At 33.5% G+C, this 24,309-nt stretch overlaps 1 protein-coding gene across 2 annotated transcripts in view; it reads left to right on the top strand.

Moving 5' to 3' along the window:
- FBXL17 (F-box and leucine rich repeat protein 17) overlaps positions 1–24,309 on the top strand; it is a 504,150-nt gene that overhangs the window by 39,546 nt on the left and 440,295 nt on the right. For both annotated transcript variants that reach the window (XM_027606064.2, XM_027606063.2), the window contains one exon: positions 1,659–1,790. In XM_027606064.2, the coding sequence (XP_027461865.1) occupies positions 1,659–1,790 (132 nt within the window). The remainder of the gene's footprint in view (positions 1–1,658; positions 1,791–24,309) is intronic.

Genomic DNA, 24,309 nt, shown 5'->3' with positions numbered 1-24,309 from the left:
ATTTGTTAACAAAAATTGGATTATATTATAAAAAGTTGTGTAAAATTTTCATTTTTGTCAAGTGTGTACTTCATTTTTAATGGCTGTATAATCAGTTTTCTGAAAACACTGTAATTTGTATCTTTAGGTTGTTTTCTATACTTTACTATTAAAAAAATCCCTTTTGCTAATTTCTTATAACTAAATCTTAGCCAAATACTTTTATTTAATTCCAACAGTTTATTATTAAAAAATTTATATGTATGGAAAATTTGAAAGAATTTTACAGTGAACACCTATATATCCACTACCTAGATTGTATAATTAACATCTTTTTTGTATTTCTTTTAAGTTTTTATTTTAATTGCAGTTAACATACAGCATTATGTTAGTTTTAGGTGTACAATATAGTAATTCAGCAGTTCCATACATCTCCCTGTGCTCATCATGACAAGTGCACTCCTTAAACCCCCTCACCATTTAACCCATCCTCCTACCCTATAATTAACATTTTAGTATGCTTCCTTTATCACATAATCTATCCATTTATCTATCCCTCTGTAGTTAATTTTTTGGTAAAGCTGAGTCATATTTTTTTATTTATGCTGAGTAGCCCTCCAGGAAGTTTTTAGTATTAATTTACACTCTTACCAGTGGTATATTGCACACTTTGAATCCTTGCTGACACTGAGTTTTATTATTTAATGTAATTTTTTTAGATAATATTTGATAGTAGGCTTTTTCTAAATAAATTTTTTATTTGCTTTTTAAGATTTTGTTTATTTATTTGACAGAGACATAGGGAACACAAGCAGGGGGAGTGGGAGAGGGAGAAGCAGGCCTCCTGCCAAGCAGGAGCCCAATGTGGGGCTCAATCCCAGGACCCTGGGACTATGCCTGAGCTGAAGGCAGATGCTTAACGACTGAGCCACCCAGGCGCCCCATAAGTTTATTTTCTCTCTAAAATGACTCTATTCATATGTAATACTCATAAAACAGCATTCATTTATAGTTTGCTTTGATCATCTAATCTCTCCTGTAGCTTTTGAAAAGAAATGTATGTAATTTGTTCTTTATGATACTTAATGGTTTTAATGGGAACATTTTACCTGTTCAGTAACTATTTAAGGTACATTTGGGATTTCAATCAGGAAATCATTAGTCCTTTTGTTTTCAGTTTATGCACTGCCTTTGTAAGTACTCTAAAATATCTATAGCATATTCAGACTTTTTTCTCTTTCACAGTAGGTGAGCTGATGGAGAGAAATTATTGGGGTAATCAGAAGTAGAAGTAGAGTCTAATGAATTAAATATTCTTTCACTCATTAGACTTTGTCTCACTTGGACCTTTGTTTTATTCCTTGGAACTGAGCCCCACTAGTGTAACAATATAACTGATTCAAGAGAAATAAAAATGTTAATTTGAGGTAAATGTTAAGGAATCTAGGCACCTTGGGTAGGTATATAGTATGAGGTAGTTTCATGAAGCAAGGAAGTAATTAGAAGATGATAAGGCTTACAGAATACTGTTTTATAGATTGCCTACATTCTGTTTTATTTTAAAAGGAGTTTATATTTAACTTTGGTATGGCTATTTTAAAAAATTATATGGAAATCCCACTAGGAATATGTTATCTTTGTTATTTTCTGAGCATTCAGTCAAATCTCTTTGTTTACAGCTGGGCTCAAAGTGCAGAGAACTCAAAGATATACATTTCGGCCAGTGTTACAAGATCTCAGATGAAGGCATGATCGTCATAGCTAAGGGGTGTCTGAAATTACAAAGAATATACATGCAGGAAAACAAATTAGTAAGTACTTGTTATCATCCTTGTGTTTTTTATTTTGTTTCTAACCTTTGATTTCCTTATAACTTAGCTTACAAATTTTTATCTTCTTATTTTGGTGGTTCAGAGGCAAATACTACTTAAAGGAAGAATCCTCTCAAAACAATGATTTTATAAATTGATCCTGTAACTCTGTAGGTGCTTTTATGTGGTATTGCGTGTTAAAAATTCCTCATTAGCATATGCTAATATGTTTTTGTCTTAAGTTCTGATACTGAACTAACTCAGGTAAATTGGAAAAAAGTATATTTAGTTGCTAAATATAAGTATGTGGTTGTTGTTCCTTCTGATTCCCTAGGGATTATAATACTTCTAGGTAGAATTTTTTACTTTTTTTTTTTTTTAGAATTTTTTACTTTTAAGGAAGATGTACACATGTGAAATAGAGCCTTTCACTTAGTATGGTGAAAAATGGGATTTAGTAAACTGAGGCAGATAATCTTGGTAGTTATATAGATTTTATATTCTAAGCACATACATATATAGCTCATTCACACTTAATGTATGATATATATTTAAAACCATTTAATTTTCTTTTATTGAGATATAATACACATACCATAAAATTCTCCCTTTTAAAGTGTTACAACTCATTGGTTTTTAGTATATTCACAAAGTTGTGCAATCATCATCACTAATTCTAGAACAGGTTCATTATCCCCAAAGGAACTCTGTGCTCATTAGTTGTCACTCTCCATTCCCCGGCTTCCTCCAGCTCCTGGCACCTGGTAATCTACTTTCTGTCTCTATGGATTTGCCTGTTCTAGGCATTTCATACAAATGGAATTACATAGTATTTGGTATTTTGTGTCTGGCTTCTTTCACTTAGCAATGTTTTTTTTTTTTAGATTTTATTTATTTATTAGAGAGAGAGAATGAGAGCCAGAGAGCACGAGAGGGAAGAGGGTCAGAGGGAGAAGCAGACTCCCCGCTGAGCAGGGAGCCTGATGTGGGACTCGATCCCGGGACTCCAGGATCATGACCTGAGCCAAAGGCAGTCGCTTAACCAACTGAGCCACCCAGGCGCCCACTTAGCAATGTTTTCAATGTTCATTCATGTAGGAGCATGTATCAGAGCTTCAATCTTTGTAATGGTTGAGTAACACTCCAAATCTTTTAAATTTTGATGATAGGTACATAGTATAAGTTAACAGAAAAAGTTGTCATTAGGGAGGCACTAGTAGATTTTTTTAATGTTGAGAAAAAGTATACTTTAAAATGTAGGCAAGGTGGTGGTGCATATTTACGAAGGAGACCTGCTATTTAATTGTATTTCCCAAATAAAGCGATCTTTTTGTTGCCCCTTGGAATTAGTTTACAAAATTTGATAAACATATCTCATAAATTAATGTAAGTTTTGAAAGGTCTCTAGAAGTGTCAGCACTTCAAATGAGATAATGCTACTATTTATTTATTTATTTATTTATTTATTTATTGGGGCAGAGGGGCAGAAGGAGAGGGAGGGAGAGAATCTTAAGCAGGCTCCATACTCAGCATGGAACTGGCCACGGAGCTCGATCTCTCAACCCTGAGATCATGACCGGAGCCAAAAATCAAGGGTCTGACACTTAACTGACTGAGTCACCCAGGCGCCCTGAGATAATACTACTTTATTATTTTTTTAAATTTTTATTTATTTATTTATTTTTGAGAGAGAGCACAAGCGGGGGAAGGGGAAGAGGAAGAAGCAGGCTTCCCGCTGAGCAGGGAGCCCGATGTGGGGCTCGATCCCAGGACCCTGGGATCATGATCTGAGCCGAAGGCAGATGCTTAACAACTGAGCCACCCAGGTGTCCCAATAATGCTACTTTAGAAGAAGATTCCAGTTAGAAAAATCAAAGCACTATGAATTAAAAGCAAATGCTTTTGTTACGCTATAGAATTATATTTGCCAGTAGAATTATATTTTCTTCTGAAATTATATAGTAAAAATTCTTTACATTTAATACAAATTTAACAATTTCTTCTAAAACAGCATGATCTTGCAGAATGAATAATTTACTCTTCTGGGTCAGAGAGAGTGAATTTTTTAAACCTGGTATTCACTCACTTGTATTGTGATTTTGGGGAAGTTACTTAAGCTCTGTGAACCTCCTCTGCAGGCAGGATTATTAATACTTGTGTTTTTGAAGGGTGTAGCTCTGAGAATTAAATGACAGTGTCCTTAAATTGTATAATATAAACTCTAGCCCGTAGGCACTAAAAAACTAGTAATTTTTGTGACATTCTGTCTGTATTTGTCATCTTTGGTTTCCACTTTATACTCAAGATAAATTGAAGGACGGTAAACCCAACTTAAAATTTTTATATTCTTCACATAATGGGAATATTTGTTGAGTAGTTAGTATTTGTTTCCTTTTTGAGTAAACACAGAGAAACATTTTTCTTAACACATGAAAATTTTTAGTCGTTTCCCAAAGGAATTAACTGTATATGTTCTGAAGGTTCTACTTATGTTCACATTTGTTTTTCCCTAATATTGTGGTCCATTAAAAAGATGTTATATACTTAAATGCTAAGGGAATCAGTTTCGTGTGTAGTATTACTCAGTAAACGTTTGATTTCATTGGAAATTTGAAGTAGTTTTAAATCTTAAAGTTCAGTTCAATAAAGTTCCTTCAATTTAAGGTTCTAGAAAGGGGAACTCAGAATCATTTGAGGTCTTTGCACTGAGCAATTGAATTATTAACTACCCTCCCATATGAGCTTTGCTCTGTAATTTTAGAATTTATGAAATAATGAGAAATATTTGAATTCTTACAAAGCTGTAATTTTAAGTAGTTCAGTTATTTTCATTCTGAGAACTATTATTAGTCCTTTAATAAATGTTTTATATGGGGTAAATAGAAATAATAGTCTGGTTAAAGGCAAATAATATTTATATACTTTTATATATTTATAAAATTATACTGCATATGTAATAATAGGCAGGAAATATCACTAAACATCACTAAATAGGAAAGATTTTTTAAGTTAACAACCAACAGAGATAATTTAGGAGAATGCTGTGTCTGGAAGGATGCCAACAGAATTTGACCTGTACAGATATCGATCATTAATGAAATTATTTTGCTAATTCTCTTATTATATTGTATCTTCTCAAGAGTTTTAGAGCTTGGTTGTATAGTCTAAAAATAATAATAGCATAGTGTTTCTTTAAAAGTGTATCAAATTGACTGTTTTTAAATATTGGCAGTATTTGAGTATATGTATTTTTCCTATTCTGTCTTGGCCTTTAGATGGCAGCATTGTCTTTGTATATTTCAGTGACATAGCTTTTGTGTCCTTGATCTAACTATAAAGATATAATGCTTGTACATAGTTTTTGCAGGTATTATGGTTTATTTTTAATTTTTGTCCTTTAGATGGTTTTAATAGGAAAATTTCTTTAAAAATTTTGAAATATTAGTTGCATCTAGAATGTTACAAGATAAACTTGCTATTTTACACAAAATAGAAAGCTATTTGAACATTCTTACTTGTGGCACTGATTTAAGTAAGATAAACTTTAGGGGAAGGATTCCTGTGTTTGTTAGAGGGAGAAGTTTTATTCAGGTGGAAAGTGAGGACAGTGACTTCACATTTTAAGACTCAGTGAGTTATGGTGAGGTAAAGAATTGAGAGCTTACATGTAAAATCTTCCTCAACAGAAAATGGATTTCTGTTTCAGTGATTTTCGAGTGAGACAAGTTCCATGCTCCTATATGATGTATTTTGTATTTGCTATAAATCTGTTGTATAGACTTTAGATTTAAAGAATGCAACTATGATGAGCTTCTAGCATCTTGTATACAACTAACTCCCTTCTTCTGGTGATAGCTTTTATATCACTTTGTGTAGTATTGGCTACAAAGTTATTTTTAAGTCATATTTTTGTGTGTACAGTTATTGATGATCTGGATATCTCTTTAAGTATATTCTCTTTGCTTCTTTTCTTGCTCCAGATTCTGCTTTTTTACTAAAATTTGGACAGAGAAGCTCTTTGGGCATCTTCTTATTCAGTTGTGATGGGATCAGATGGATTATCTGTCAATTATTATACAACCTGACATTTTAAAGTACTAGGATTTTATAATTTATTTAAAAAATAGCTTCTGTGTGGGTCAGTATATTTTACTTAGATCTGTATTAAGTCTTTTTTTTTTTAACACCTTCTACTCTATAGAGTTGGGTTGTGAACTAGTATAAGTTTCTGAATTACCAAGAAAGTAGTAATGTATTATGTGTATGCTAGTACACATAATGTATTTTTAATAGGTTTTAGAAAGTTTTAGGGAAGTGATAAATGTTTCTTGGTTAAAACTTGATGTCCTAAAAGTTAATTGTGATCTTTTCTTTTTTTTTTTTGTAAATATTTTATTTATTTGACAGAGAGAGAGGGAGAGAGAAAGAGCACAAGCAGGGGGAGCCGGCAGGCAGAGGGAGAAGCAGGTTCTGTGCCTAGCAAGGAGCCTGATGCAGGACTCGATCCCAGGTTCCTGGGATCATGACCTGAGCCGAAGGCAGACGCTTAACCTACTGAGCCACTCAGGCGTCCCTCTTTTTTCAATCTCCTGATGAATTGTTACTTTATTAGTTTTATAATTACATGACATCTCATAGAGTTCTTTGGCTGTTGCCATGACATTTTTTATGATGTTTTTTATTCTTTCTCATTTTATTATGTTTTTGGAGGTTTGCATGTATGAATTCACCTCTTTAGGCCTCCCTATAGGCTGTAATAAGCATTTTGAGGGGTGATTGAGGCAAACGTCCTGTTTGAGTTGAACTAAATCCAGTTCATACCTTGATCCTAATGTTTCATACTCAGGTGACTTGGGTTAGTTATCTTAATTTTTGTGCTTTCATTTCCTTGTTTGCAGAAAGGATATAATGCTACCTCAAACATGTTCTTATGAGCACCAGACTAAATGAGATTTAGGGTAAAGTACCAAATGTGTTCTATGGTCTCCAAAATAGGAAGTCGTCAATAAAGGTTACTTTACTTCCTCTTCCTTCCAGAGTTTACTTTCTGGAGTCTACCAATTTGAATTGGGCTGTCACTGCCTAATATTACCTACCGTATTCTGATTTCACCCTTTAGCTATTCAGTTTCATTCCTCTTTGCTGCTTGGTGTGATTTGAGGTTGTTGCAACAGCTAAGTAAATACACTGGTAGCCATGTTATTGTCATCAACTGGTATGTAAGGTAAACATTTACATCAGAATTTAAATAGCAGTAGCTAATTCAACATTATATTAAGGCTTGTGTTTCCTGACTCTTTTGCTTTTCAACTTAGAATTAATATATTAAGGGATTTAGTCCCCCTCTTCCCATCAATTCCCCCACTGCATTTCTTATATCTTATTTCTCAAACACTCCTTGTGTAGTGAATTTACTTATAATCCCAGACTTAAATTTTAATTTTCATTTGTGAGGGATTCCCTTTTCTAAATACTCATTTCAACTTCCGAATCTCCTAGGATAGATATTTGCCTTCATTATCCCTTACCCTCTTTTTTTTTTTCTTTTTTAAAGAGGGAGAGAAGTGGGGGTGGGGAAGGGCAAGGAGAAGAGAGAGAATCTTAAGCAGGCTCTATGCTCCCAGTGTGGAGCCTGATGTGGGGCTCGATCTCACACCCCCGAGATCATGACCTGAGCTGAAATCAAGAGTTGGATGCTTAACCAGCTGAGCCACCCAGACACCGCCCTTTCCTCTCTTAATGGATTAGGCATTTACTTACGTCCAGAGTGGTAGTTTCCAGTAAACACTGGTGCATGAATGTGGCACTCTAAAGAAGGTGACCTAAAGATACCGAACTTTAATTATTGAATGCTACATTTCAGGATTTTGCTGTCATTTGTTGATATTTAAAAATATTTAATAATTACTTTTTGAGTATAATGTGTCAGGCAGTATGCAGTTTTACATAATTATTCCTCAGAACCATCATATGAGGCAGTCTGTTTTTATTCTATTTTACAGATGAGGAAATTGAGACCTAGAGAGGTTAAGTAACAACAAGTAAGTGTCAAAGTCAAGATTGTAACCCAGATCTGTTAGATACCCAAATTTCTGTCCTCAAGCCCTTTCATGGAAATCACAGATGGAGCTAATCTATTTGCCTTTTAACCATGCAGTAATTTCCAAAAGACATTATCCCCCTTTAAAACACTTACTGACAGGTGCTCTGAGACATCAAAGGAAGAAGTTAATTATTAGCATGCGTAGAAAAGAAGCAGATCTTTTTGCTAGGATGATAACTGATTTCAGGGGACGTACCAATGGAGACATATTGAAATCTTTTCCAGGAAAATTAGTAAAATTATCAAAGGAAAACTGTTTTAAAGATGGCGTTTAATATTCATCTTAATCCTATATGAATATGAACATAATTAACTTTAATAGTAGAATTGCATTTTACTTTGTAAAAGCATAGTATTTTATATTTTTTTGTGAAATTTGTATTCAGAAGCTAAATACCATTTCATTTTTGTCCAGATTTAAAAGAAATTTGAATGAATCAATGAACTGATAACTTTTCTACTCTGTTCCTTAATGTTGTTTCAGATGTTCATTCAGTTCATTTAGTATCTGAATACCTGACATGTGCCAGGCTCTGTGAGAAGTGTTGAGAAATTAAGTTATACTGCTAAAGGGAGGAGATCCCTGTCTAGTTAGAAAGTGCTATGGAAATACCAATTACAAAAGTAGTTACTTATATAAGAGATAAGAGAAGAATCTGGAAATCTTGTAAATAGTAGGTGACATTTGAAATGGGTTTTGAACGATATATAGTGTTGTGATGATTATGGTGCAGGTGAACATTTTTTCGGGTGATTGCAATTGTGGGAAACTACTAACAAGGCACTGGGGGAAAATATGTGAAATGTTTAATATGTTGTAGGTGTTAAAGTAAGATTAGTTTTATAGGCAGGGCAGGGGGAAGTGTTCATATTTGGGTCTGTAAAGGAAGGTTGGGATCAGGATAAGACCTTTGAGTGTCATGCTAAGGAATTTGTATGTTTCTAGGTAATGGGGATTATAGCATGGGATTTCAGCAAATGTGCAATGTGATCAAATTTTGGGGTCTTGTATTTTTTTTTAATTTTGAGAAATTAAGAAAAATACAGAATACCAAAAAGAGTGATAACATGTATATGCCCATTATCTATACATTGACAATTGTTTAACATTTTGTTAAATTTGCTTCTTCTTGAATTAATAAAGCAAATAAATTTTAAGTCACTATTGTCTTGCCCCCCCATGTCATTCCCACTGTCTCCTAGAAACAACTACTATGCTGACCTAAAATGCTTTAAAAATTAAAAAGAAAACTGTAACATACATAATAGATACCATGAACAATATAGTATTGTTTAGTTTGTAGTTATATATAGTTTATATCTGATATATTGTTAAATATGTTTTTACAAAGTATTTATCAGCATACAATTTGCATTTTTCCTTTTTTTAAAAAAAGATTTTATTTATTTGACAGAGAGAGCACAAGCAGGGGGAGTGGCAGGCAGAGGGAGAGCGAGAAGCAGGCTCCATGTGGAGCAGGGAGCCCCATGCAGGGCTCAATCCCAGGACCTCAGGATCATGACCTGAGCTGAAGGAGGACGCTTAACTGATTGAAGCACCCAGGCACCCCTGCATTTTTACATTTAAGTTGTTTTTTTTTCTCTAAAGATTTTTTTTATTACTTTGACAGAGAAAGAGAGAGGGAGAGCACAAGCAGGAGGAATGGCAGGCAGAGGCAGAGAGAGAAGCAGGCAGAGGGAGAAGGGGAAGCAGGCTTCCTGCGGAGCAGGGAGCCTGATGCAGGGCTCCATCCCAGGACCCTGGGATCATGACCTGTGCTGAGGGAGGATGCTTAATGACTGAGCCACTCAGGCGCCCTTAAGTTGTTTTTGACATCTAGCCATAATGAATATGTAATTCATTCTTTGTGACTGTTAGTATTCTCTGTAGGTATATATCTCCCGTTTATCCATTCCTTACTGGAGGACACTTGTATTGCTTCCAGTGTTTTACTGTTATAGGTAGTGTTGCTGTAAAATCCTTGTGTAAGTCTCCTGCGCTTATCTGTAAGAATTCTCTAGGATCTATACCTAGAAATGTAATTAAGATATGTATATTTTCAAATTTTTACTACATCATGCCAAATTGCTCTTCATGAGTAATTGAATCATGGTTTGCAGGTTTATCTTGATAGATTGTCAACTCTTTTGAAGGCAGGGAGTATGTAGTATTTTTTTATCCATTCCCCCTCATCATGCACATAATAGACATTCAATAAATGTTGGTTTAGTGACAGAGGATTACAACTGAATTGAACATACTTTTATTTTTTTATTTTTTTATTTTTTTTTTTTTAAAGATTTTATTTATTTATTCATGAGAGACAGAGAGAGAGAGAGAGAGAGAGGCAGAGGGAGAAGCAGGCTCCCAAGGAGCAGGGAGCCTGATGCGGGACTCGATCCCAGGACCCTGGGATCATGACCTGAGCCGAAGGCAGACGCTTAACCATCTGAGCCACCCAGGCGCCCTGAACATACTTTTAATGTATTTTTTCAAGTATTTTGGGAATATGCTTTAAAAAGAAGATGGATTTAAGTATATAAATAAAAGCTTGAAAAATAGCTTAAAGATTTCAGAGTCAATAGTTTTCTGACTTTTCACAAAAGTAAATTTCTTTGATCTAGATACTATATTAGTGATACCATTCTTTATGTATCAAATGTATCCAGCCAAAGTTATTAATATACTCAAGGAGTATTTTCTAGGATAGTTTCTTTTAACAACATGCAGTTCTGAGCCACTAGAATATAATTTGTATTCTTGTCAGAATTACATGGACTTGTACATTCTTACTGTTAATAAAATTAGTTTTATTTTGTTGAATGGTATTTGAAAGACCCACTTTAACTAAAAGCAAAAGTTATTTGGCAGACAAATAATTTGAAAAACAAAGTTAAAATGTTATTTGGTAGGTATTTCAATCTGTATGTTTTTACTCATTATATATTCTTTGCTAAAGCTTACCCTATTTCTTTTTAATCTATTATCTTTTTCCTGTGGGTATCCTTTCTTTTACTTTTTTTAAATTACTTTCTCTTTTAAAAAAATCATAAAAATTTTGAGTTTTTTATTTTAATTCCACTATAGTTGATATGCAATGTTATATTAGTTTGAGAAGTACAATGTAGTGATTCAACAATTCTATACATAGTGTCACCAAAAGTATACTCCTCTGGGTATCTTTATCAGGTATTTTGGTAAGAACATAATGAATTGTATTCCATCATTTGAAAGGCATAGAAAACCATAAAGAATGTGATCCCAGGGTCCTGGGATCAAGCCCCGCATCAAGCTCCCTGCTCCGCAGGAAGCCTGCTTCTCCCTCTCCCACTCCCCCTGCTTGAGTTCCCTCTCTCGCTGTGTCTCTCTCTGTCAAATAAATAAATAAAATCTTAAAAAAAAAAAAGTGTGTTTTGTATGTGGTGTGTGTACTTTTTCCTTCCCTGTGTACCAGTGTGGCATGGAGGGCAGGCAGTGAGTTGGATAATATCCAAAGAATTTTTATTCAAAATGCAGTAATTTTTTACCCAGCGTATTTACTTGCCTAATTGTATTAGTTTAGTAAAATTAAAATTAGTTCACAAACTTGGGACTTACCAGTGATGATAGGAGTTGCTCAAATGCAAATAGCATCTCAGGAGGAAGCTAACCTATTATTAAAAGTTCCAGTACAGATATTCCAATGTTGACAATGCAGAATTTATTATGGTTAAAAATGGGAGACTCCAAATCATATTTACGTAGTCTTTAAAAAATTTTTTTTCTGGATGAAATTCTAGATTACTAAAAATATCCAACTTGTTTTGGGTTTAAAATTATAGTTGGTAGGTTATTTCTAGTGTTGCAATTCTTTTGCTGGTGTTATTTTCCACTTACATATTCTTTACTTTAGATATTATTATTTTTTAAAAAGATGTAATTTTTGTTTACTTTCTTTTAGCACCTCATGTTTAAAAAATCAAAGATTTGGAGCAAACCAAATTATATCTCAGATAAGTGTGAAAGTGCCATCTAGGGTTTGTGCTCAAGTGTTGGTAACAGGAGATAGTGGATTGAGATAAAGAGCCTAGTCATTAGACTTAACAAATAGAAATTTTATAGCATTGGATGGCATTGGGATCCTGGGAGTGCATTAAGCCTGTCATTTATGAGCACATGTTCTTCATCTACCTTTCTAGACTGTCAGTCAACAAGTAAGATGTATTGTTTGGATCTAGGGAGAAGTTTTGGCTTGCATTTTTATTTTTCCACAGTAATGAAGTGCTAAGGTCTTAGGATATCCAAGACTTAATCCCATTTATTATTTTAGTGGTTAAGCTTAAGGGGAAAAGAATTAAGTGGGTTCAGTTTTATTTTTTGTTTGTATTTTTATTTTTATTTTTTATTTTTTTTTAAGATTTTATTTATTTATTTGACAGAGAGAGATAGCGAGAGCAGGAACACAAGCGGGGGGGAGTGAGAGAGAGAGAAGCAGGCCTCTCTCACTCGAGCAGGGAGCCCGATGTGGGGCTCGATCCCAGGACCCTGGGACCATGACCTGAGCTGAAGGCAGATGCTTAACAACTGAGCCACCCAGGCGCCCCTGTTTGTATTTTTAGATTTGCCTTTCTGAATATCATTTACAAACTGTAGTTGAATTTGGCTACCAGGTGATAGGATGCTTTTCTAGCATTTTTTTTTACAGTTATTATCAAAAAGATAAGTTGTCATAAAAGTGCATGCCACTTGGGCTTTCAGCAGTGATCCTCTCTTCAGGCAAAAGGTCTGCAGATTGTGCTCCTGTCTAGGTAATTTGTGTGGTAAGTACTGTTCGTATTCCTGCTACCAGACTTTGCCCATTCATATTACCGAGGTTGTCTTCCTTTGCTGTCTTTCTTGAAGTTCTTGTTAAAAGTCTAAACATGAAGTTGCCTGCTGTGCAGTAGAAGGATGAATCGTCATGAGAGTGTTGGGGTAAATTCTTTTCCTTGGACTGTACCTTCTGGTTTTTAGTAGTTGAGAACTTGAAAAGTCAGATGAAGTTTGTCCAGTTTGGTATGTACTTACTTTTTAAACTCTCTTATTGCATCTTATTTGTGTAGCCACATCAAATTTAGATCACAGAAAATATCTATATAGTATTTTTCTTTAGTAGCTACTGTACTTCACTATTTTGGGTTTCTAAAATATGAAAGAAGTGGATTACTTCAGGAGAGTTCTTGGTGGTAGAAAATTTACAGTGTCTATTACCAGGTTTTCATGGACTGTTTTTGATTTAAGCATAAAATCTAGATCTTTATCATTCACTTTAATATATATAAATGGGTATATTGAGAATGTGTAATTCAAAGAAAAATAGTTATAAATCAGAGTCTTTTTAGTTGAACTACATTTGGGTGATTATTATCTTTTACTTTTCTCTTACTGAGTATATCTTTGAGAAAATAAAGAGGAAGTAATTTATTTATGTTCATTATTGCTTAAATGCCTATCTGAATGCATACAGATTGTAAAATTATTTGCATGATGTTATTTTAGCTTTTCATTTTGACTCATCTGAGAACATGGTAGAATTAGGTTAAGTTTTGATTTGTAGATTCTCTGAATGGGGAGTCAAAATGTATTTCCAGTCTTCTTACTAGGTTAATGTTAACTTTAAATATTTGAATATTACCTTGAGTAGTTTGATATTTCATATGTTTTAAGGTGTTGCAGGACATAGTTTTGTGCACATGTACATGCCCCTCTACTGTTGATATATTAATAAGTATTTTTCTCATATATAATTATAGGCAGTTCTGTTATGTGATCAAGTATATATTCCATAAATTACAGTTTTTTTTTGTTTTTGAAATTACAGTTGTTTTAAGCTTACGAGTAAAGAACTTAATGCAAAACAGTGTGAAAGGTAAAGATATATATTCTACTGAATTCAGTCATGACCTAAGACATTTCCAAAGATTGACCTTTTATTTTTCACATCCACAATCCAGGAATGCTCTTGATAAAATACTATTTTTATCATTTCAGAAATCTGAAATGGCTAACTTCAAAGAATTTTCCAGTTACTAATCTCTCTTCTCATTACATTCTTAACTTACCTATTTACTCTTCATTTTTTATCGTCTTGCTTTCTTCTAATAAATGTTTGATACGTTCAAGCTCAGCTAAATATTATTTTTGGCAAACTTTCTTTAAGAATTCCACCGCATTTATTACTTTCCCCTTTACTATCAGCTTTTCCTGTATTTTATAATTTCTTATTAATCCATTGATACTTTGTTGTAGGTTCAAGGCCCTTTGTTTAATCGTGTAATCTCCTTGTAAATGGGAATGACAGTGTCTTTTTTCAACATGTAGTTAGTATCTGACCATATTTGTCAGCGTTTTATCCAGATAGTTTTTAGGAGTTCTTAAAAATTAAAGGTCTTCTACATAAAAATCATAAAGTTTTTGAAAAGGACTATTCATGAAAATGAACCATTCTATACTCAAGTCCTTTTGATTTAGTTCTGGAAAAATTACTTTTGTGACAAGGAAGAAAGCTGTTAAAATTAACATTTTTAATGAGACACATGTCAGTAACTTTTTAAAAAAAGCTTTTATTTATTTGACAGTGTGAGAGAGTGCAAGCGCACAAGCAGTGGGAGAGGCAGAGGGAGAGGGAGAAGCAGGCTTCCCGCTGAGCAGGGAGCCCGATATGGGGTTCGATCCTAGGACCCTGGGATCATGACCTGAGCTGAAGGCAACTGCTTAACCAACTGAGCCACCTAGGCGTCCCCACATGTCAGAAACTTTAAAGATGATTGTTTATACTTTGGTATGTATATATAGTGTAGCTTTTAGTACATACAATTCAGTTTTTATTAGCAACTGAATTGGTGAAATGCGCTTTATTCTGTAGCAGTGTCAAATGATTCTTCATTAGTGTTCATACCAGAAGAATGTCAGTGATAGCTTGAGAAAGCAAAATCCCAAAGAAGTCTAAACTCTTCAAGAATTAAGTAGTTTTCAGGAAATGATTTCTTAAAAGTGAACATTTAAACCTGTGTCTTTAAAATTTTTTTATTGCTAATTTCATTTCTTAGTTTACATCCCATTGAGGGTATTTGACTTTAGTGCTTCCACCATGCATTTTTTCCCTGCTTTCTGACAGCTCTTAACAGAAATCTCTCCAAGACTGCTAGGAATTGTGTGTGTGTGTGTGTGTGTGTTTCTTTTTTAAAACTTTAATCACTTGTTCTTGAGAAGATGAAAGTTATCAAGTTGCTTCTGTGGATGAGTTTGTTTAGAAGAGCTTGATTTTATTGTTGCAATTAAAAAGAGATAGATGAAATATAATATTTGATAAATATCTTGGTTGCTTGGTACCAACAAAATGCACCAAGCAAATCTGGTATTAAACTTAGTTAGAATACTGATGTTGCATGGTTAGAGATTAATATACTATGCATAAATGACACTGGCAAGTATTCTTTCAAAAATACTTTGTGTAAAAGTCTTAGTTCTTAATTTCATAAACTGATTCCATTTATATTATTATCTTTTTATTCTTTAAAATGTCCTGATGGTTTTATAGAGTCAAAAACTGGGGAAAGAATAACCAAAAAGAAGCATAAATAGGCATCTTACTAGGATAATGCAGTTTGTATCTTCCTTTTCTTGGAAATTAAAGTGGCATTTGGAAAACTTAAGGAAAAAAAAATTAGGCAAGTATTTGGTCAGCCAACTGTATTTTAACCTTGGATTAAGTTGTGATTTTTCAATCTAGAAGTGATATCTTTTTCTAGTATGCCTAGATGGCTTTTGGCTGTAAAGTTCATCCAAGCATATAGAAGTCATCCTGTTTCATATATTAAAGTGTATTTAAACCAGTCATATTTTCTAATTTTCTTTACATTATGATATTTTTTGATTATAGAGTCAGAGTCAAAAAGTTTTTTTTTAAGAAGATTATAATTGTGCAGACTGCTGATCAGTATAAGAATAGGAGATAGTTCATGTATAATCTTTTCCATAGTGGTAAATCATTTTCACTCCAGTGTATGCATTTGTCTAGTGTCACAGTTAATTTTTTAAATGTTTGTGCCTTTCTCTTTCTATTAAAGCATACCTTTCTCGAGCTGTTGTAGAAACTAACTTCTTTCAGTTATTATAATCAACTTATGGTCACCTTAATGCTCACGTCCCATCTTCGAGATTCTGTATTTACACATGTCTAAGATTATTTATTTATTTATTTTTATGCCTTATAATATTAAAGGTGCATTAGATTTGCTTGCATATGTTATTGATCATGCACTTCCTTCTTCTGACCTTACTTTTAAAAAGTTGAGAAAAGTCCTGTTTCTTAAAAAAAATGATGGTGACTTAACCTTGAAAGTGATCTTAAAGGCTTCCAAACTTGCTTCCTATAAATCCCTTATTGCATGCCTAATAATGAGCTATCCATCCTTGTGCATGTGTGTGGAGAAGGTTATTTATTGATGAATACTCAACTCATGCAATATTTTGATGACAGTTGAAAAATTACTAATAGAATGGTGCCAAAATGATACTTGACCAGATGTTCCTTATTTCTAGCATTTAGATTATTAATGTCCTTTTTTAAAAAAAAGATTACATAAACTTAGCACGCTATTTAGACATGACTAGGGAACCTTATTCTAACGCCAGATTAATATGAGAATCTAATTTAACAATGGAAATGATTGCTTCTTGTGAATATGTCCATTGTTTTAGGAGATCTTTACATTTTTAGGTGGGTGTATGACAATATCCACTAAATCGTGGTCCCCGTAAAACTTTTGTGGTTTCATTTACTATTAACATGCTCATTGACCGCTGGCCTTTACTAATCTCACACTATGGGTTTGAAACGTTTTCCTTAAAGCTTTATAGTTGAATCACAATACATTGTGTCCTTTGTTTTCTCCTGGAAAAGGATTTAAACAAACTTTCTATTGCACTTGTTGAATATGTATTTCATAGTAACCACCATGAAGTTTGCAGCATTTAAGAAGATGAAGAGGCAAAGATAAAAGATACACATTCAAGAATGCTTGGTTTCACAGTTGCTGCATAATCCTTTCTGCTGTCATTGGTACCCTAACCCTGTACCTACCAGAACAAAAGAAACTGAATTGGAAATTGTGGGAGCTGGGGAACATTCAGTTGGCAGCCCATCGCATGGCCCATAGGCGTTGTCAGGTCTCAGTTTGATGCCCTTTATTCTTTCTGACAGATGTGAGGTAGGGTCTATGAGGGGGAAGTCATTACTAGAGAGAGGGCAGTGTCAGATCAAAAGTAACCAGTGATCAAACAAGGTAAAGGGCTGTGGAAAATAGGCTCTCTTTCTGGCCTCAACACCTGCATGATCACTGAAGGGAATAGTCCTTATGTGTCAGGGAAAGTTGATTTTCTTTGATGTACAGTGAATTAGGAGTCAGAATGGAAGCTTAACTGGAGTACAGAAGATTTTTACTTCCTAGTTCTTGGGCAATTTGGGTTTTTAAATTTATTACTTTAATTATCTAGAAGTTATAGAAGTCATTCTCTGTTGAATAAAATATTAGAGTTTTCCCATATTAACTTTGTTAATACTATATATTTAGAAGGTAGTACTAATAAACTAGTTTAGTACAGTATCGAACAGGCTTTAGAAGTCACCAAACTTTTCTTTCAAGCATCAAGCTTTAATTAGAGCATTTATATAATTATAATAGTGAATACAAAGTGGAGAGTGCTAAGCTTGGCACATAGTAGGTCACTGCATGATAAAATTTAGGAAGTTACCTCGCTAAGTAATTTCAGTAAGTTTGAATTAACTCTTTCTCTGTAAGTGCTTATTGTTATATTTTCTCTTAAGGTAACCCTTTCTAATTAAGTCAGTTGAAAGAAAATTTAAAGAGAATCTCATTGAGGTTTTGTATGTATGGTTCTTTTTCCATGCCCTTTCATCTTTAGACAGCATATGACTAATCTAGAAGAAGGATGCGATTTTTTTTATCTTTCATTAGCTTGCTGTGTTGATAAATTGACAATTGAGACATATTTCCAAAAATTTCAATTATGATGTTTTCCTCTACATTAATAGCAAAGATTTAATCTCTACTAGCTTTCATTGTCTCAACTTTCAGTTTTTTAAATACTACTGAATTTCATTCATTTTATAAGTAGTTAACAGTCATTTTGTCCTCAAATTCTAGAAATAAGATTTTTTTTAGAATTAGTGATTATTGAGTAGGAAGAATAAAGAGTCTTAGTGCCTCAGCCTTTTAAAAGTGTTTAATCTGATAATTTGTCTGACTCTACATCTTCTCATGAACTCTTATATTTGTTTTTGATACTCTTAGGTAACCTAAATCTTCCTCCTTTATACATTTAGAATTATAAAAGAATATGAAACATAATATATATTATGTTGTATAACCTTCATATTAAATTAATATTTGGCTTCTAGACTACTCTTAGCTATAAATATATTTTATGCTTGAGAAATTTCAGAATAATATATTTGAGCATACTCCTAACTACTGATATTTCTGATTTGGCTTTTAAACAAACTTTGCTTATAAATTATCATAAATATGTTTAAGTTTTTTTAAAGGAATTTGACTTAGGAGTTCTTTTTATTTTTTTAAATAAGATGTATTATAATTTTTTATTTTATTTATTTGGAATAAAATGTCTTAATTAAGATTCTGTATCTAGTCCTGAAGCTTTTTGAAATTTAACAAGTTTTAGTACAGATGCATCACATTTAAATACAGTTAGATTCATTTTTTTACTTTTTTTTAATTATGTAAGTTTTTAGGTGTACAGCAGTATAACATTTTTAACATGTTTGCCCTGAACAGCCTCCGAAGGACTGCAAATTGAAACCATTATGATAATGTTACTCTGATTTAGGGAGGAGAATAATTTTGGTTGGAGACTTGGTTCTTGAGAACATTTCTACAGTCTCCCCTTCATTCTGAATATTTGCAAAAAGGATTTGAGTGTGCTGATATTTTAATAACTATTAAGAAGAAACATTTGTGAAAGGTAAATTTCTTTAAATGTCAGTTTTTTCAAAATGGACCTCAGCAACATAAAATTTTACTAATCATAATCTTTGGTTTATGGCATACTATCATAATTGGTCCATGAGTGATCTTATTTTCTTATAAAAGTTAATTTATCTAAAAATTATTTAACATTTACTCAAGAACCTCCTGTCTTAAAGTAAGAACTAGTGTATTGCCAATAACTTTCATTTACCCATGTATTCCTCCCTTTTCTCATCTCTGACTCCCCTTTACAGGTAACTAGAAGTAACCACTATCCTGAATTTTATGTTGATCATTTTTCCGATTTTGTTACATATGTATATATGCCTGAACAATAAATAGTTCAGTTTTTACTTGTTTTTAATCAAGTAAATTTCTGAATAGGTCATTGATGAACTGGTAAAAACAGTGCTTTCTCAAATATTTTAATGTATTATTTAAGAGTAATCTAGTCAGTTAATATAAGGAAATACCTTTCTGAACTTAAACTTGATATTATTTACATTCAATTTGTGATATAGTCTCTGCTGTATTTTCATGTTATTTTAGATCTTTTGATTAAATGTATAATATCTATATGTTGGTCCCTTACAGTTTGCATCTTTCATTTAAAAATTATACTTATAAAGAAGGAAGTCTTTTCTTAGTTTTGACTTACAGCAATTGTAGCAATTTCTGTGACCTGATGTACAGGTTTGAAAAGTTCCTCTTTAGGAATAACTAAATAATTACCAGTTTGGTATGGAAGTAAGTGAATTTTAAGCTTACCAAATGACTTTATGTTTTATCAGTTTATCAGTGTCATTAGTAATATAATAAATCCAACCATTGCCATTTTTCATAGGGATAAAGTGATTGAGCTAAATTTCTCTGATTGCTAGATATACTGTTGATTTAAAAACAGCTTTTGGGGGCAAGAAAAATTGTATTAAATATTTATATGATTTTTAAGACTTCCTGTGATTTCAGAGCTACTAATTTGCAGAAAAGCGTCTTTTTTCCACCCCCAGTGTAGTTTATTAGGTTAGTTAGTAAGTAAGTATTGGTCTGATATACAAGTTTTGGTGAAACAAATCAAACAGCAGATTTGCTTGACTACAGGTGGATTTTTCTCAAGTTTCTATTTTTTAATATGTAGTCCTTGTAAAATAAAAATATTCATATTACCTTCATGTTTTTGGTAATCCTTTGGAAATATGGTTGATTATACCTAAGAATACTCAGTATTCAGAATGGCTAATGATTTGCAAATATATTGAGTGAGCTAATTAATATCATTGGAGAGCAAATTAGCACATTTCAACTTTGATTACAACAGATTTTTTTCCCTCTTGAGCAAGTTATGATCAATCCCATTTACAAGAATATAGGATATACGTTTAATTTTTGTACCAGTCTTCATTTTTTTTTTTTAAGATTTTATTTATTTATTTCACAGAGAGACAGCGAGAGAGGGAACACAAGCAGGGGGAGTGGGAAAGGGAGAAGCAGGCTTCCCGCCGAGCAGGGAGCCCAGCCCGATGCAGGGCTTGATCCCAGGACCCTGAGATCATGACCTGAGCCGAAGGCGGTCGCTTAACCAACTGAGCCACCCAGGCGCCCTGTACCAGTCTTCATTTTTAGGAGATTTTTCAATCCAACTGGAAAGCTCATGCATATTTGTGTGTGTGTGTGTGTGTGTGTGTATGCATACATACGTATATTTGTATAAGTATATATTTATAAGATAAGGTTGGTGAAGTGACTTCAGATTACTGTAATTGGAATTTAAAAGGGAGATCATTTTTTCCCCTTCTTTATACTGATGAACTATGCTTTTCTTGCCTATAAAGGAGTCCAAGAGGTTCATTTAGTGAGTGTTGTTTCATCTTTTCTCTCCACAATATATCTTGGTGAGATTGCTTATAAATGATAAATGCATTGGCAAAAAGCATTTAGGGTTGTAGTTTGAGAAGCTACACATATTTCATTCCATTGAGGTTTATTCAGTGTTTTGTAATGTGAGGTACACCTGAAGAAGCAAAACAGTATGCCCTTGCATACTTTTTAAAAGAAGTATCAAATAGTTTGCTAAACATATAATGGTATTGTTCCTTGTTTTTTTCTCAATGTAGACCAGTCACTTGGATGATTTAATGGAAAAAAGTTATCACATGGTTTATAGCAGTCATTAAATACATTGATTTATGATACTTGGGAGAATAGAAGTTAATCTTACAGGTAGAGATTGAGGGTGGAGTGACATTTTATGTCCTAGAAAATGATATGAAAGCTTGGAAATAAATGATGCTGTAGTTTCAGTTGGTATAATTCTGTAAAATATATTCTCTTTGGTTTCTTTATGGTTAGTAACTAGCTACATGGATCAATTAAATTTTTTTATAAGCCCTTGGGGCACCTGGGTGGCTCAATCAGTTAAGTGTCTGCCTTCAACTTGGGTCATGATCTTGGGGTCCTGGGATCAAGCCCTGCATCGCGTTCCCTGCTCAGTGAGGAGTCTGCTTCTCCCTCTCCCTCTGCTCCTCCCCCTGCTTGTGCTCTCTCTCTTACTCACTCACTCTCTCTCTCAAATAAATAAAAAAAACTTAAAAAAAAAAATTTTTTAAGCCTAGTATCTTACCATTCACTCATTCATTTTTAAGCATTTCTTGAGTACTAATTACAATACACAGCACTGTGCTTCTAGACCCATTTTTGGGGGGTCATACCAGCCCACTTTATAGTAACTTTTAAGTAGTATGAGAAATTTCTTTGTATCTTGTATTTACCTTGAAAGAACCTGCTGCAGAGGAAAGTAATACCCGCTGTCAAAGCCATTGCTTCAGGGCCTGTACTCTTAACCTTTCATATATTGAATATTACATTTTAAGAGTAAGAATTTGAAAATTATGGCATCTAGATAATATTTTATTTGCTAATAATCATAACCCGTTATTTTATCTTACCTAATTAAGATGAAATATTTTGAAGGTTAAAATTAAAGGAGCTATTACTACATAGTATAAAACATGTATTCATTACAATGGCTTGTTCTGCTAGTTTTTTTTTTTTTAAGATTTTATTTCTTTATTCGACAGAGAGCACAAGCAGGGGGAGCTGCAGGCAGAGGGAGAGGGAGAAGCAGACTCCTCGCTGAGCAGGGAGCCTGATGTAGGGCTCGATCCCAGAACCCGGGGATCACAACCTGAGCCGAAGGCAGGTGATTGAGCTACCCAGGTGCCCCTCTGTTACTTTTTTTAATTTAAAAATTTATTTTTTATTTTATTCATTTTTAAAGATTTTATTTCTTTCAGACAGAGAGAGCAATAGAGAGAGAGCATGGAGGGGAGGGGCAGAGGGAGAAGCAGACTCCCCGCTGAGTAGGGATTCCCGCTGTGGGACTCTATCCCAGGATCCCGCGATCATGACCTGAGCTGAAGGCAGACGCTTAACTGACTGAGCCACCCAGGAGCCCCTTTAAAATTTTTTTGAATTGAAGTTTTCTGTTAGTTGTTTATAAAGATATTTTGCTTTAAAAAGATTTTATTTATTTGAGAGACATAGAATGTGAGAGAGATCATGAGCAAGGGAGAAGCAGACTCCCTGCTGAGCAGGGATTCCCACTGTAGGACTCTGTCCCAGGATTTTCTTTAATTTTCTTTTGATTTTCTTTGTCATGAATCCTCATTCTTAGAAGTTAAATTATCTTACTATTTAGTGGGAAATACTGAATTCATTAAGTTATGAGATACATCATACCATCTATAATTCATTTGATTGCAAGTAACAGAAAACCTCACTCAGCTTGCTCAAATAAGTTTATTGACTCATGACTGAACTGTATAGAAGTAGTTCAGGCTTTTGGGTTGATTTCATTCAGTGTCTTTTACAGTTTATTTATGCAACTGGTTCTTTTGACTCTTAGCTTTCTGCTTTGCTGTGTTCAGTCTCAATTTGGATCCACTTACACACTTATAGTTCAGAGATTATTGACAACAATTCCTAAGTACATTTTGTGTGTGTGTGATCATTAATTCCTTTTTATTGCTGAGAATGTTATACTCAATTTGATGTTTGGTACAAAATGTAAACATACAACAATTTATCCTCTCACCTGTTAATGGTTATTTTGGTTGTTTCCAATTTTTTAACTGTTGTACATAAAGCTGTTATGAACATTCATGAACAAGTCTTTGAATGGACAAAGGCTTTCATTTGTCTTTAGTAAATGCCTAGGATTGGTATAACTGGGTTATATAGTAAGGGTTTGTTTAAATTTTACCTTGTGATAAACTGCCAGAGTTCACCTAAGTGGTGTTCTGCTGTTTTATGCTCCTTCCAACAACGTTTGATAGCTCCTCACCAACAGGTGGTAATGTCAGACTTTTTAATTTTAGGTATTCTGATGGGTATGTAGTGGTACCTTACTGTAATTTTCATTTGCTTTTCCCTGATGTCTGATGATGTTGAACACCTTTTTATGTACATTTCAGCCATTCCTGTCTCTTCTTTTGTGAAGTAGCTATACAAATATTTTGCCCATTTTTTTTTGTTTACAAATTTGGTTTTATTGAGTTTTAAGAGTTCTTTATATGTTTTGGATGCAAGTTACTGTATCACATATATGCACTGTGATTACTTTTTGTCTGTCTTTCCTTTTCATTTCCTTTCATTTTCTTTTGAGGAAGCAGATTTTAATTTTGATGAAGTCAAATTTATCTTTTTCCCTCAATAGTAAGTGCTTGGTGTCTTGTGTAAACTCTTTGCCTAGCGTCAGCTGTTTTTTTCTCTCTTGTTGTGTACTGTGCTGCCCCACTAGGGTGTGAACTCAGTAGGAGTAGGGAACTTTTCTGCCTTATTCCCTGATGTATCCTCTGCCTAGAAGATTGCCAGGCACATGATAGCTGCTCTAAAGTAATTTTTGAATGAGTGAATTTTTTTGGTCTCATAAATTAAAAAATTTTAGCCATTATGTCTTACTCTATTCTGTCTTCTGTATTTCACTCATGGTTAGACTGTCTTGTTTCCTTTAACTGATATCTTGCTTTTCTAGTCCAACTGCTAACTCTTTAGTCCTAGCCCCTTTGTGTTTGTGTGAATTGTGGTATCTCATTATGCTTGTCAGATGTCACCCTTTCCCCCTTGGGTTTACCTATAAATAAATTCCAAACAAATCAATAAGGTATTTACTCTGTTTCTCAATGACAGTACTTTCTTGCTGAAGAACCAATTAAAGCTGTATTATAGATGGAAAGTTGTAGAAGTTGCTACCTTAGTAATTGTCTTTCCCTTTGTTCTTATTTTTCATAGTTTTTCAAAACCTTTGTTTATTCTTCTATTTCCTGGAATACTATCCCTTTCCCTCCTATCAAAATAAATCCCAGGTATTCTTAGGTCTTTTCACTT

The sequence above is a fragment of the Zalophus californianus genome, chromosome 5 (assembly GCF_009762305.2).
Source record: "Zalophus californianus isolate mZalCal1 chromosome 5, mZalCal1.pri.v2, whole genome shotgun sequence".
Lineage (NCBI taxonomy): Eukaryota > Metazoa > Chordata > Mammalia > Carnivora > Otariidae > Zalophus > Zalophus californianus.
This window is presented reverse-complemented; position numbering and strand designations above follow the sequence as displayed.